This window comes from Mastomys coucha, unplaced genomic scaffold (genome assembly GCF_008632895.1).
Source record: "Mastomys coucha isolate ucsf_1 unplaced genomic scaffold, UCSF_Mcou_1 pScaffold22, whole genome shotgun sequence".
Taxonomy (NCBI): Eukaryota; Metazoa; Chordata; class Mammalia; order Rodentia; family Muridae; genus Mastomys; species Mastomys coucha.
Genome location: NW_022196905.1, coordinates 185,812,224 through 185,827,092, shown reverse-complemented (window position 1 = coordinate 185,827,092; position 14,869 = coordinate 185,812,224). Strand labels below are relative to the sequence as shown.

At 39.3% G+C, this 14,869-nt stretch overlaps 1 protein-coding gene across 3 annotated transcripts in view; it reads left to right on the top strand.

Annotated features, from left to right (window-relative positions):
• Tlr3 (toll like receptor 3) overlaps positions 1-3,706 on the top strand; it is a 13,687-nt gene extending 9,981 nt beyond the window's left edge. For 2 of the 3 annotated variants that reach the window (XM_031339654.1, XM_031339653.1), the window contains exons 6-7: positions 346-2,198; positions 2,436-3,706. In XM_031339654.1, coding sequence (XP_031195514.1) covers positions 346-2,198; positions 2,436-2,664 — 2,082 coding nt within the window. In that variant the 3' untranslated portion in view covers positions 2,665-3,706. The remainder of the gene's footprint in view (positions 1-345; positions 2,199-2,435) is intronic. The other variant, XM_031339655.1, reaches the window with a different exon arrangement.
• The last annotated feature ends 11,163 nt before the right edge of the window (positions 3,707-14,869 follow it).

Genomic DNA, 14,869 nt, shown 5'->3' with positions numbered 1-14,869 from the left:
AAAAAAAAAAAAAAGAAAGATAAATAGATGATAGATGATAGATAGATAGATAGATAATTTGCCAAAGGGGTCACCAGGACACACTGGGGATCTGCTTCATTACAGTATTCACACAGTTTATTAAATGCAACCGGATTCAGGGAGACTTAGACAAAATGCTGGGAGACATAACTTTACCTGGGAGACTTGCAGGTGGGTTACGGTCACAGGATGAAGAAAGAACTAAGGATAGAGTGGGCAGGCTTTCCTGCCCAAGTCACAGGGAAGATACAGAGTAAAAAAGCATTAAAGTATTTCCTATGGAGCCAGTTACATCTGGGTTTCTTGTTTGTTTGGAACCGTCAGTTCTCACCAGGGTGTTTCCACACGATTGGCAAGTTATTCACTGTCCTCTTGAACAATGCCCAACTGAACCTCCACCTCACCGAGAAGCTCTGTTGGGAGCTTTCAAATACAAGCATCCAGAATCTCTCTCTGGCTAACAACCAGCTGCTGGCAACCAGCAACAGCACTTTCTCCGGGCTGAAGCACACAAACCTCACCTGGCTCGATCTTTCCAACAACAGCCTCCGCGATGTCGGTAACGATTCCTTCTCTTGGCTCCCACACCTGAGGTACCTGTCTCTAGAGTACAATAATATACAGCGTCTGTCCCCTCGTTCTTTTTATGGACTTTCCAACCTGAGGTACCTGAGTTTGAAGCGAGCATTTACTAAGCAAAGTGTTTCACTTGCTTCACACCCCAACATTGAAGATTTTTCCTTTCAGTGGCTAAAATGTTTGGAATATCTCAGCATGGATGATAATAATATTCCGGGTACAAAAAGCAATACTTTTACAGGATTGGTGAGTCTGAAATACCTAAGTCTTTCTAAAACTTTCACAAGTTTGCAAACTTTAACAAATGAAACATTTGTGTCACTTGCTCATTCTCCTCTGCTCACTCTCAATTTAACGAAAAATCACATCTCAAAAATAGCAAGTGGTACTTTCTCTTGGTTGGGCCAACTCAGGATACTTGATCTCGGCCTTAATGAAATTGAACAAGAACTCACGGGCCAGGAATGGAAAGGTCTGAGAAATATATTTGAGATCTACCTGTCCTATAACAAATACCTCCAACTGACTAGCAATTCCTTTGCTTTGGTTCCCAGCCTTCAAAGACTGATGCTCAGGAGGGTGGCCCTTAAAAATGTGGATATTTCCCCTTCGCCTTTCCGCCCTCTTCGTAACTTGACTATTCTGGACTTAAGCAACAACAACATAGCCAACATAAATGAGGACTTGTTAGAGGGTCTTGAGAATCTAGAAATTCTGGATTTTCAGCACAATAACTTAGCAAGGCTCTGGAAACGTGCAAACCCTGGTGGTCCCGTTAATTTCCTGAAGGGTCTGTCTCACCTCCACATCTTGAATTTAGAGTCCAATGGCTTAGATGAAATCCCAGTCGAGGTATTCAAGAACTTATTCGAACTAAAGAGCCTCAATCTAGGACTGAATAATTTAAACAAACTTCAATCATTCATTTTTGACGACCAGACATCTCTAAGGTCATTGAACCTTCAGAAGAACCTCATAACATCCGTTGAGAAGGATGTTTTCGGGCCACCTTTTCAAAACCTGAAGAGTTTAGATATGCGCTTCAATCCATTTGACTGTACATGTGAAAGTATTTCCTGGTTTGTTAACTGGATCAACCAGACCCACACTAATATCTCTGAGCTATCCACTCATTACCTCTGCAACACTCCACATCACTACTATGGCTTCCCAGTGAAGCTTTTTGATACATCTTCCTGTAAAGACAGTGCCCCCTTTGAGCTCCTTTTCATAATCAGTACCAGTATGCTCCTGATTTTTATTCTTACAGTACTGCTCATTCACTTCGAGGGTTGGAGGATCTCTTTTTACTGGAATGTTTCAGTGCATCGAATTCTTGGTTTCAAGGAAATAGAAGCCCAGGGTGAGCAGTTTGAATATACAGCCTACATAATCCATGCCCATAAAGATAGAGACTGGGTCTGGGAACATTTCTCCCCAATGGAAGAACAAGACCAATCTCTCAAATTTTGCCTAGAAGAAAGGGACTTTGAAGCAGGAGTCCTTGGACTTGAAGCTATTGTTAATAGCATCAAAAGAAGCAAGAAAATCATTTTTGTCATAACACATCACCTGTTAAGAGACCCTCTGTGCAGAAGGTAGGTGGATTTCGTGGATGTTTGTATCTTCATTTGGTTTTCGAATGAAAAGCTTTCAAAATAACTGTATTCACAATTCACACGTACAAAAAAAAATTGCAACAAAATTAACGGGAAAATTCAAATTTTTAGTGAAAGCACAAATAAATTCCACAAATAATTTTAGACTGTTAAGCTTTTAACTTTTTAACAAATATATGTTAATGATCTAACCACTCATTTTAATCTTTTACTTAGATTCAAGGTGCATCACGCTGTTCAGCAAGCTATTGAGCAAAATCTGGATTCAATTATATTGATTTTTCTCCAGAATATTCCAGATTATAAACTAAATCATGCACTCTGTTTGCGAAGAGGAATGTTTAAATCTCATTGCATCTTGAACTGGCCAGTTCAGAAAGAACGGATAAATGCCTTTCATCATAAATTGCAAGTAGCACTTGGGTCAAGGAATTCAGCACATTAAACTCATTTGAAGATTCAGAGTTGGTAAAGGGATAGATCTAATTTATAAAGGTCCATCATAAATCTGAATTTTACTTGAAAGTTTTGTATCTGTTTATTTAGATGTATAGATGATGATATTGTATCACAATTGAATCTCACTTTTGAAATATTTCTGCTTATTTCAGGCCTCTCATTGACAACTGGTTTATTCACTCCAAATAAATTCATGGGCAGTTAAGAGCATCCTCTATTAATAGATTACCAATTGATCCCTGAGGTGTATCACAGCTCCAAAGTATTGAAAATATTCTTTATATAAAGCCCAGAGTTTCATGAACATAATTTTTTAAACGGAGTCTTGCTGTGTAGCTCAGGCCTGGAAATAAATATGTTAAAGAGCCTCATCTTGAACTGACTGATATCTGCTTGCCTCTGCCTCCAGAATGATGCTTTTAAGGGCACGTAGCACCATACCCAGCTACATATATGAGATTTTATAATGCTCATCTTCTGAGACATTTATAGAATAAAAGATAATTTCTTCTATGGTACATATGGTATCGTATGAATGATAACAAGAATAAAATATTTAGAGAGAGAGGTTTTGACTTTTCAGTTGAAAAGCTTTGTATTTTATTTTGATGTTGGTAGTGATATTGAGTAGGTTTTGAATCTGCATACCCAAGAGCAGAATGTCTTCATAATCTTCATAGTGTCACAGGACCCCAGGCCTTAGTAGGCCGCCAGGCCTAGCACAACTGACTCCATGATGGAAGTACCATTTAGGTCATAAAACTCAGTACCTAGACAGCATCACCTGCCAAGATGAGAACAAAGACCTAACCCATCGAAGTCTGTGCTTCTGGGAAAGTGTCTAAATGGACTAAACTTGCCCTTTGGCTTCTGTAGTTCTGCTTCTGACTGCTTTTGTTAATTGAAGTACATCAACACAGATTATGATTTTCATCATTGTTTTGTTTTTGTGCCTAAAAGCTCCGTCAGGGATCCCAAACAGCTAATGTGGTTCCAACTGGCTATTAAAGACTCTCTGTTGACGGAAACCCGTGTCTGAGCAGCCTTCTTGGAGAAGAGCCACAGTGATAGATGGCTTTTATTACTTGATAAAATAGATATTGGAATCAATACTTGTATCTTCCTAATTTTTGTGTCTTTTCTGCAGGAGAGTTAAATAACTTTAAAAACCATATTATAGAAAGCCTTGCTTCCAGAACACTAGTCAATAAAATTTCTTTGTGGAAAACAGCATTTCCATCCCCCTGTCACAGACTTGGGAGGTTGTTTGGGGCAAAACACTGGGTCTCGATGGGATTCTTTGGTATAGTTTTTACATAATATTTTTATTGATTATTTGAGAATTTCACATCATGAACCATGAGTATACTCATTTCCCAGTCCTTTCAGGACTGCTTCCACCCCCTCCTGTGGACTCCCAAGAAGAAAAAAGAGGAGGAGAGGGGGAGGAGGAGGAGGATCAGGAAGAGGAGGAAAAAGAAGAGGGGGAATAGGAGGAAGAGGGGGAGAGGAGGAGGAGGAGGAGGAGAAAGAAGAGGAGGAAGAGAAGGAAGAGGAAAAGGGGAGGAAGAGAAGGTGGAGGAGTAGGAAGAAGAGGAGGAGGAAGAAAAGAAGAAGGAAGAAGAAAGGAAGAGGAGGAGGAAGAAGAAGAGGACGAGGACGAGGAGGATTAGGAAAGATGCTTTTACTGATGGCTGAGTAGCTACAAAAGTTACTCCTCATTTTTCCACATGAAAGCCTTGCTTATTCTCCTCTGTTTATCTTACTTGTTCACTTTTCAAAATCAGTTTAGACTCAACTTAAACTTTATTTTGTGTTAAAGAACCATACTGTTTGATGGTTTAGCTCAAATTGTTTCAGCCTGGATTTGGGGGGCATTCTTAGTAGTCCATTGTGTTCTTTGTCCCTCTCATGAACTATGTCGTCATCTTCATTGTCGTCATCATCATCATCATCATCATCATCATCATCATCATCATCATCATCATTCTCTCTCTCTCTCTCTCTCTCTCTCTCTCTCTCTCTCTCTCTCTCTCTCTGGTATGCTTATGCATATCTGTGTGTGTGTGTGTCTGTGTGTCTGTGTGTCAAATTGTACTTTTGGAATTGCCTTGTATTCCAAGATAATCTTGGATGTTCCCTTGATCCATGTCTAAGCCATCCACAAAGAGTCCTGGACCCTTTAAATTGAGAATATCATTAGTACACGTGCTTATCAGTAAGCGAATGCCCTTCTTTTAGGTCTCCCATGCTTGCAAGGCAGGGAATGTGAGTTCATATCACTCATACACATGTACATATCTCTAAATAGTTCCATATCTGTGAACATCTAACATGTATATGAACTAATCTGTATGTTATAATAAACAATAGCACATGGTGGTACCTCCAGCTCTAATCCATTACCATCTTAATCTTCACCTTGCTTTTCTGCAACCATCCTCTCCAGCATTGATCACAATCTCTTTACTTCATCATTTGATTCCATCTATACTGGTATCGAAATTGTTAACCCCTGTGCTATGGAAAGCAACTTTGCAGCTACCATAAAATGCTTGCACATAATACCTTTTGCATTAGTTTTACAAACTGTTTTCCAAAGTTGCTTCAGCTAGCATCTTTCCCTTACTCCCTTCAATGAGATTAACCTGTCCTAATGTAATAAAATTGCTTTCTTTTGTAACAGTTTTTATTCCACCCTAGGATTCCTGAAGCTCTGGAATTATTTTGGTGTCACTTGCATATACCAAAGCTTATACTTTGTGTGTTGAAGTTTTATGGATTTTGACAAACATCCAACATATTAACCTTTATCACTTTACAATCTTACAGGACAGTTTTCTCACCCTAAACATTTTCATTAAATGAAGCTAGAGCAATAACTCAGCGACTTAAATTAACCCACAGAAGACCAGCACATAGGCTGGGTGTCTTGGAAACACCTAGAGCTTCAACTACAAAAAACCCAATGCCCTCTCCTCATCTCTAAGGAGATCCACATGCAAGTCTCCTTACACACACAGATACATAAAATATCTATAAATAAAAATAAGATAAAAATTTTAAGATTATTCATTTAAATTTGACTTCTCAGCTATAACTTGTTTACTAATTCTGTAGGCATATGATATACATGAAGTCATATGCATAAAATCAATTAGTATATAGCTACACAATGCTTTATTGATTTGGAAGACTGTCAGTTGATGAATTTAGGAAGAAATTTGCAGACACATTCAGGTACTTGGATGTAAATATTTCAGCATTTTCAGGCCTGAGTTTACATAATTACAGTAAGCAGTATTAACAATATTAGGGCAAGCTACACAGGAGAGAGAAAGCAGCAGCTACATGACACCTACATGATGTAACAGAGATGCATGGCAGGAGAAGGCCACATGACCACTAGAAGCTGCTCAGACCAGTACGGCCAGTGACGATGACTGCTAATTGTCCTTTGCTTCTTTACAATCCAGTCTCCAACTGTCAGCCAATCATACAACACCGGATGTTCTCATCATTCACTGGGCTCCAGGACACATCTGAAAATCCATGAGAACAGAAAAGAAGTACAAATCCTACCCCAGAAACTCCTGTCTTCCCTTAGTTCATGAATGATCCTCTCCTTTGTTAACTTTGACCACATGAACTACTGTCCTTAGTTCATGAATGATCCTCTCCTTTGTTAACTTTGACCACATGAACTACTGTCCTTAGTGCATGAATGATCCTCTCCTTTGTTAACTTTGACCACATGAACTACTGTCCTTAGTTCATGAATGATCCTCTCATTTGTTGACTTTGACCTTATGACACACTGTCCTTAGTTCATGAATGATCCTCTCTTTTGTTAACTTTGACCTTATGACACACTGTCCTCAGTTCATGAATGATCCTCTCATTTGTTAACTTTGACCACATGAACTACTGTCCTTAGTTCATGAATGATCCTCTCATTTGTTGACTTTGACCATATGACATACTGTCCTTAGTTCATGAATGATCCTCTCATTTGTTGACTTTGACCATATGACATACTGTCTACAGAGCTAGCAGATTTGTGGCTCACTCTGAGTGCACTTGTATATTACGCATGTACTTTTGTTCTTCGATAAAATTTCAAATCCATTTCTTTTGTCTACTTCTGGAGTCTTTCCCAGAATGGAAAATACTGATTTAGGGTCTCCATCTGATCCATGTCCCCCTACGATTCTCAGAAGAAATCTTATTCCTTAGCTCTTTTCAACTCCCAGTTCTGAAGGAGTCTATGCAATCTCAGTCTACAGTCATCCATAGTGTTACTGTATGGGGGAAGAATTTTTATTTCACAATAGGCACCAATATAACTTGTTAACACTTATTATTTCTTCAGCATTTTAGCTAATATTTGCTTTAACTACAATTTGCCCCTCTATTTAGGCATCATAAGATGAGCATAATACTTTCTAATATGTAATATGTAATATACAATATAGACATATAGATATATAGAGATAGACATAGATATATAGACATAGACATATAGATATATAGACATAGACAGAAATATATATACTTTTTGGTAATATTGTGTGTGCTATCAATATTCTTTGCTCTTTACTTAAATATTTTCAAATTATTTTTATAAATTATATCATTGATTTACAGAAAGCAGGGAATATTTTTGTTGTTATTTTCTTGCTTGTCTGCTTTTAAGCTGGCTAATCAAATGGCCAAACTTAAATTGAATTCAAATATAGCTTTTTACTGCTCTATTAATATTTAATATGTTAAGCCACAGAGTGGCTTGTCTAAACAAATACAAATAAAACTAGTAAAAGGTGGAAACTCTGACATATTTGACCCACACAGGAAGCAACAACTTGAGCTTCTGTAGACTACCTCTCATAATTGTTCTCATGAGGAGCCTATATCCCTTGGGTTTAAGAAAAAGGGATTGAAGGAAAGGATGTTTTTCCAACTTCCTATTCAGTTTCTATAGAGAACTTGTCTTGTTTCCTACTATCAGGATCCACCCACCATGCTATCTGCTCATTCCAGCTTCTTTCTGTTTTGCACTCAAGAAAACAAAACTCATCTAGATCTATGTGGAGTTTAAAATAACTCTCAATGTTTTGCATAAAAAAATGATACTCTTTTTTAATTGGGCTGGAAAACAATAGAATAAATTTGCTAGTGGAGATGAGGCCACACTAACACCATTTATTTAACAATGTCTCATCATTTTAGCAAATTACCAGAAATCTATTTCCAACTAATCTCTCCCTGACCCCAGCCTTTTCTCAACTGTTTTCTTCAAAACTCTGGCAAACAAAAATGACTTCATTATGATTAAGTTTTATAGTGAGGATATATTAGCAGTGCTAAGCTGCTCTATTCAAAGAAGATCAGGATCGTCAATATAGCTGAATAAATTATGGCTCTTACTCATTAGGCTTAGGGTTAGCCTTAGGGGGTTAAGGGTTAGTGAGAGAGAAAGCACATTGTGGAACCTCCCTATGGTATTTATCCTTCTCATTGCTGTAACACAATATCTGGTAGAAGAGACTTGAGGATCATAGAGTTTATTATGGCTGGGTGTGCAGGGACAGTCCATCATAGTTGAGAAGGCATGGAGGCGGGCGTAAGAGGCAGCTAGCTTCACTGCATCCAACCAAGAAGCAGAGAAATGAATAGAGGTGCTCCATTCACTTTTCCCTTTTACCATTGCATTGAGTGAAGACTGAAGGTCATGGAATAGTGTCAGCCACATTCAGGGTGGAACCTCCTTCTTCAATTGAACCTCTCTGGAAATACCCCAACAGATGTGTTCAGAAATCCGTCTTGTAGATTGTAAGCCTAGTGAAACTGGCACTGGAGATTAATGGTCACATTCAGTCAGATGGTGCCAGAAAGAACCCAGTTTAGCCACGGAGCTTGGGATAAATAGCTTCCAAAAGAAGAGAGTGGAACAAAAGTAAAGTAACTTAAGAAACTGCAGTCTGAACTAGGTGGTGGTGGCACATGCCTTCAGTCCCAGCACTTGGGAAGCTGAGATAGGTGAGACAGGATCTCTGAGTTCAAGGCCAACCTGGATTACAGAGTGAGTTCCAGGACACTATGGTGTTCCAGAGATTTCTGTGATATCCTCTGGCCTTGGAATAGCTATGTAGAATCAGTTGGAAATGAGAAGGCAGGTAGAAAGATAAAGGAACAGCTGGCTTTTAGGAAAGGTGGGATGACTGAACTCTTTGACAAAATGTTGGAGTTGACATATAACAAAGTTCAAATGGTCTACTTTGCCTTATAGTATGGCATTCTAGGCTTTTTACAACTTCATGGAAATTGTCTCTCTTCCTTGAGGTTTTACATTTTAATTCATTTTTTAGGAGAATCTCATCTATGAGAACTATTTACAATGTTTTCAGCACCCCACCTCCCGCCTAACTCTTCCAATGCTCCATTCCTGACTCTCCATATTCATGACCACTGCTATACATTCATTAGAATGATTTTCCTTAATATGTCCATGCTTTCTACCAGCTCCAGACACTCTGGCTGTGGGGTGGGAGTAGGTGGTTTGTGGCTCTGTGTTCTTCCCCTTCAGTGCCTTTTCCTCCTCCACAGCAGGAAAAGTCAACTCTCATGAGAGTCCTGCCTGCCTTACAGCAACCCTAGGATTTAGTCATGCCAGCCATGCAACAGAACAATGTGTTTGGGATAATGTTCATGCGTGACTGTAGTGGTTCCTTGAAATCTGACCACCCAGAACTTAGAGCATCCTGTTACAGCAGTACTGGAGATTGCCATGTTCAGAGGAATGAACAGAAAATGGTTAGTTCTCAAACAGGAAACTGTTTGAGAGGTAAAGAGTAGATTGAACTTTTGACAGTTGGCTTATGAAGGAAAAAAAAAGCACACAGATTTTGTGAAAATACATTTTTATTATCAATAAAGTGTCTGTAAGACTTTAACACTGGGCAAGAATTAGAGACATGCTGTTGTTAGTGCAAGAAACCGCCAAACCCTGGCTACACTTTATCTTGGCTGTGTGACTTTGGAGGCTCTGGGACCATGCCCTGCCTCTCCCACACCCCCAAAATAACCATTCTGTGTGAGAGGTTTAAGGGGATGTTCTGCTCAGCCTGTTTTGGTGAAAAATGATCTCCAGTGGGATAAGCACTAAGCCAAGTGAGATTGCCCTTCTTTGTAGAAACTGTTTCCTAGGCATTTGTAGGAAACACAGTCCCTATGGACATTGCTGATAACAGTTCAACCTGGCAGCTCAGTGATTCTATAAATTTCTTCTAATGATACCCGTCTCAGGTGGCTTCTGTGACATTATGTGGCCTTGAAGTTTATGCTCTTCTATCCTATACCAGCCTGGAGGAGAATAGAACCAGGAGGATGCCCCTCCCCACATTTTCACTTGTTAAAAGTACTGGTGACTTCTCAGCACAGCAGTGGAGAGATGTTATTTAAGGGAGGCTCCTAGATTGTTTCCAGGATGTTGGGTTTCATGTTGGTCTGGCACAGTGGATTCTGAACACTGTACCTTTGGAGACACCCACTTTCCATCTCTTTTCTTTCCTCTTCTGTTTCCTGGATCTATTCATGTCCATCTGGAGTCATGCTGCTATGACTTGAGCATGGTTTGTGTGCTTCCTTAGAGTCTAAGTATTCAGAAAGTTGTATCCTAAGGGGATAGTATTAAGAGATGAAGTAACATCTTTAAGAGATAGGTCCTGTCAGAAGGTCCTTGGGTCTGGCTTTGACTAAAGTGGTTCTTATATGACCCTTTTGTGGATCTATATGGAGGATGTTGATGAAGCAAGCAACTAGACCAGCTCTTTGTGCTGTCTGCTTCCTCGCTTGAGAAGGGAGCCTTCCTCTATAGATAGATGTTCTTCCAGCAGCCATCTTTAATAGGATTAGAGTTTTCCACCATGCCCTTTGGACTCTCAATCTTCAAAGCCATGAGTAAAATAAATATTTTTCTTATAAAGTGATCCCATCTCAGTTAACTAGCAGTTGTGAAAATCCTAGGAAAAAATGCCACACTAACTCCAGTGGAGTCTGTGTGACAAGTCCAAAAGCTTAGCTGCAGTCCTGAGGCAAAAAGTTTCAAGAAAACTGGTCTCCTGGAAGTCCTTGGCATCCCCTAGCACGGATGTGGTCCAGATTTGTCCTTGTGATAATCAATGGAGTGTTTTCGCATGCTTTCTTTCAGTATTGTTCTATTATTAGGTATAGAGGTGCCCCCAAGGAATGATTTGACAAATAACCAAGTTAAATTGGACGTTGTTTCCTGGCCTCCACCAGTGTTCCAACATCCTAGTCAATGCAGAGTCGACCCTGGGCTTAGAATTTCATAAAGAATGTTACTTATTCAGACAAATTGCCTTCAGTGTGGAAAAAAAGATAGTGAAAGAAAACAGGCATTGCAGTTTATTGGATAAGAGTTAATATTCCCAGGGCAAGTTCAAGTAAGTAAACTTAGAATTCTCATTACAGTCATGTAAGGCAGACTGCATTACATAATAGAAGTAAGTTGGTGGGCTCCTCTGGTAAATGGAGGTCCCCCCCCCCAAATACTTAGAATAACAGCTGAGTCACTCCATATACAGGAATTTACAATGGTCGAGGAAGAAGATGGGTTATGGTTTAAGAAGGAGCTAGAGTATTGTATTATTCACGGAAAGGTTAGCAAGAATGGGACTCCCCTGGTACATACTTCTGCAAGCCCAGAAGAATAGCATAGATAGGTGTTATGTTGGCTGGTGGTAGGTTATTACAATAGACTAGAATTGGAACTATGGCTAGGGCCTGAAGCCTTTGCACCTGGCTTCTAAGAATAAGCTGACCTTAGATAAGGCTAACTTTATCTTAGTTGTAACCATTGTCTGGTTCCTGCCAATGTTCATGTACACATCTTTCTGTTTTGTTTTAAAAATCATTATGCATCAGATGACCTCAATGTACCTTGACTGATGTACCTCTAACTTCCTTTTTTTCTTCTGTAATGACTATAAAAGTCTGATTCTTACTTTGAGAAATTACACTCAGATTCAGCACTCTCTTGTGTTCATGTCTGTTTGTCACTCGCCAACTCCTTGCCCACCTGAGTACCGGAACCCTGATTCTCCCCAGGTTGAGGGACCCTGACTTGGTCAGCCCGAGGCAGAAAAGCCCTAGGTATATGCACATAAAACTGTTCTTTTATTTTAAGATCTGGCAGATATTCTGTGTATACCATGGCCAACAGCACCCAACAGCACCAAGAGCTGTGATAGTTGACTTTGAGAAGATTTAATGACAGCATTTGAAAGGATGAGGATATTCTCTGTGTCTAAGGTATGTGTACAGACAATAATGGGGGCTGTGAATCAGTGGTTTGCCTTTTCATCTGATAATAACAGATGTCCAGCTACTCACTGTTTAAGTAACAGTTTCTCAAGAGAAGGACCATCTGACTTAGCTTAGTGGTTACATTGGTCAGAGTTTTCTCTGGTGCATCAGATTGAATGCATCTTGAAGGTGTTTTTGTCTGGAGCAGATCCTGCTTATTTTCTACACAACAAACCTCTCTGTTTTTCTTAGACTCTTCAAGTAACAATATGAGCAGGAGTATAGCCCTTCTCTGATGCCTGGGGTTGCAGCTGGGCATGTTAATTCTCTTCATTCTCCATTATTTCAGGAAGGGTCTATTTCCTGACAGTGCGACTTACATAGACAATGGAAGTTAGCTTAAAAAAATCCTGGCAAGTATTTTGTTCTCCCAAAGATACAGTGAACTAAATATTCCTCTTACCTTCAATGTAGCTATTTAGGAAAAGATGGGTGGTGTCCTAACACCAAGACAGTGTGCAACAAAAAGGAGAGAAAGGTCTTGGGTCTCTGATGATGTTGAGAACTTACTTCAACAGTATCAGAAACAAACAAAAAAAAAAGGTGGGTTTTCTGTTCTGTGAGCAACTTAAGCATTGTCCTGCTCAAGGCTGTGTTGGTAAGGGCTTTCTTTAGGATGTGGGACTCAATGCATCTGGATTGCTTGCCAGTCTGGTCCTTTGTCTTCTCTGCTACATTTTATCTGCCATGACACCCAGTGTGTATTGTTGTAATTCACAAATAAACTCTATCTGAATGCAGCTTGTTAATGCCCCGAAGCCTGTTCTTTTCTTCCTATTTCAATATTTTCCTCTTAGTGGAACAAATTTAATCAAATATGATAATTTTATCAAATTATCTCAAGGTCTTGTTAAAGTTTGGTACATTTAGTATGTTTATTATGGAAAATAAATAAATGCATCCATTGAAAACATTCAAGTTATACAACACTAAATGGACTTAGAATTGAACGTAGCTATACTTTCTTAGTAGTGCTTTGTCTCTGATTGGTCAATGTAACCTAGTGTCACAAAAAGAAAAATTAGCTCAATAAAAGCTTTTTTTTCTTTTTACTTTTAAGCTCTGCTTAGTGATCTCTATAAAGAAATGAAACTCCCAGAAGATGTCCCTATTTGAGACAGGTACTTCATAAACAAATTAGTTACTCTTGTTGTTTGTTTTGATCCAACGTTAAATTTCCAAAATATAAAATTTGTTCATAGAAACATCATTATAATTCCCTAATATTTTCTCAATATCATAGCTAAATGTCAGAAGAAAAATAAGCCAAGTTCTTAGCTAACCAAAATAAGTTTTCTAAAACCAATCATTTTAACAGTCCTAATAGCCTGTCTAAAATGAGTACAGTCTCTAGTGCATAAATCATTTATTTTCATTGCATTATTCTTGAAATAATGACTTCAGCCAGAGCATCATGGTCCATCACCTAAGGCTCATGTCATGAAAACTGCATGCTACTGGTAATTAAGGATTAGCCTGGTAACATCTCACACGTGTCTGAAAAGCTGCTGATGGATGAACAATGGCTGTAAAAGACCCAGTGCCTTCCTTAGAAGGGCTTATCATGGCTGCAATTACAGATCACTTTTCCAAAGCAGTACCTGGAAAAACAACAGGGTCAATCACTCATCCACGGTCCCTTGTTTATGAGGCTAGCTTTTTAGAAAGCCATATCCATTAGCTCACTGGCAGTGGGACTTCCTCTATGGCCATCTCCCATTCTGTTGTTTTCTTTACGGATTAAAGACAGTTGTTATCATCACTTGAATTTATAGCCAGCTGTTTAGAGCCAATAAGGCCACTGAATAATTTTCTAGAATCACAAGTAAAATACTGTGGTGGTGAGAAGCTCCTCTCTGCTTAATCAATACCCTAACGGTTTCCTGGGGTTATCATAACAAATTACCACATCAAGATGGCTTCAAATAGCACACTTCTGCAGGTTACAAGTCCTACCCCAGGTATCTGCAGAGCTCTGATCCCTTGGAAACCTGCAAGTCAGGATTTTTCTCTCCCTCTATCACCTGGACAGAAGTTTTCAGACTGTCCACAATTTCTGTCACAACAGAGGTTAGGACACCATGTCACTGCTCTTGAAACCTTTCATTTCTTAGAGTATACCAACCTATTGGCTCAGGGCCCATGCAAATAACCTCGTCTGAACTTGATTATACTATGGTCCTGTCACCCAAGTTTTTTGTCATATGGCTTCAGTTGAGGTCAACTATGATCCAAAAATATTACTGTAGGAATTATGTAAGTCTGTGTATGTGTGCCTGTATATATATGTGTGTGTGTGTCTATATAAACATATATACATGTAGATAGATAGGTAGGTAGGTAGGTAGATAGATAGATAGATAGATAGATAGATAGATAGATAGATAGATAGTGTAAGGACAAGGGACCAGCCATTCATATAGCACTTACTGCAAGCCTGAGGAGTTATGTGAAATATCTGAATGCCCTGATGTATGTCCCATAGCTTGGGGACCACCTGGCAAGTTGCAGCACAGGGAAATGACAAGAACATGGCAAGTGGTGGTTGGTCAACCCCAGTCTGCTTCTGGAAGCCTTTCATGGCCTAAAGTTGACACAGCTTTTCTGGTCTGGGCCCAGCACCTCTGTCTCTAGGGTCCACCACTGCTGAACTTGGTTTATCTGGCACTCGCTCTTTCTTCCCTTCATCCTGATCCGTACTTCCAAGCTTTCTGTTTTGATGACTACATACTCTCTTCCTATTCCCAGAATCTAATTAAGATGGAACCCTATGGCTCAATCTCTCTCTATCTCTCCCTCTCCCC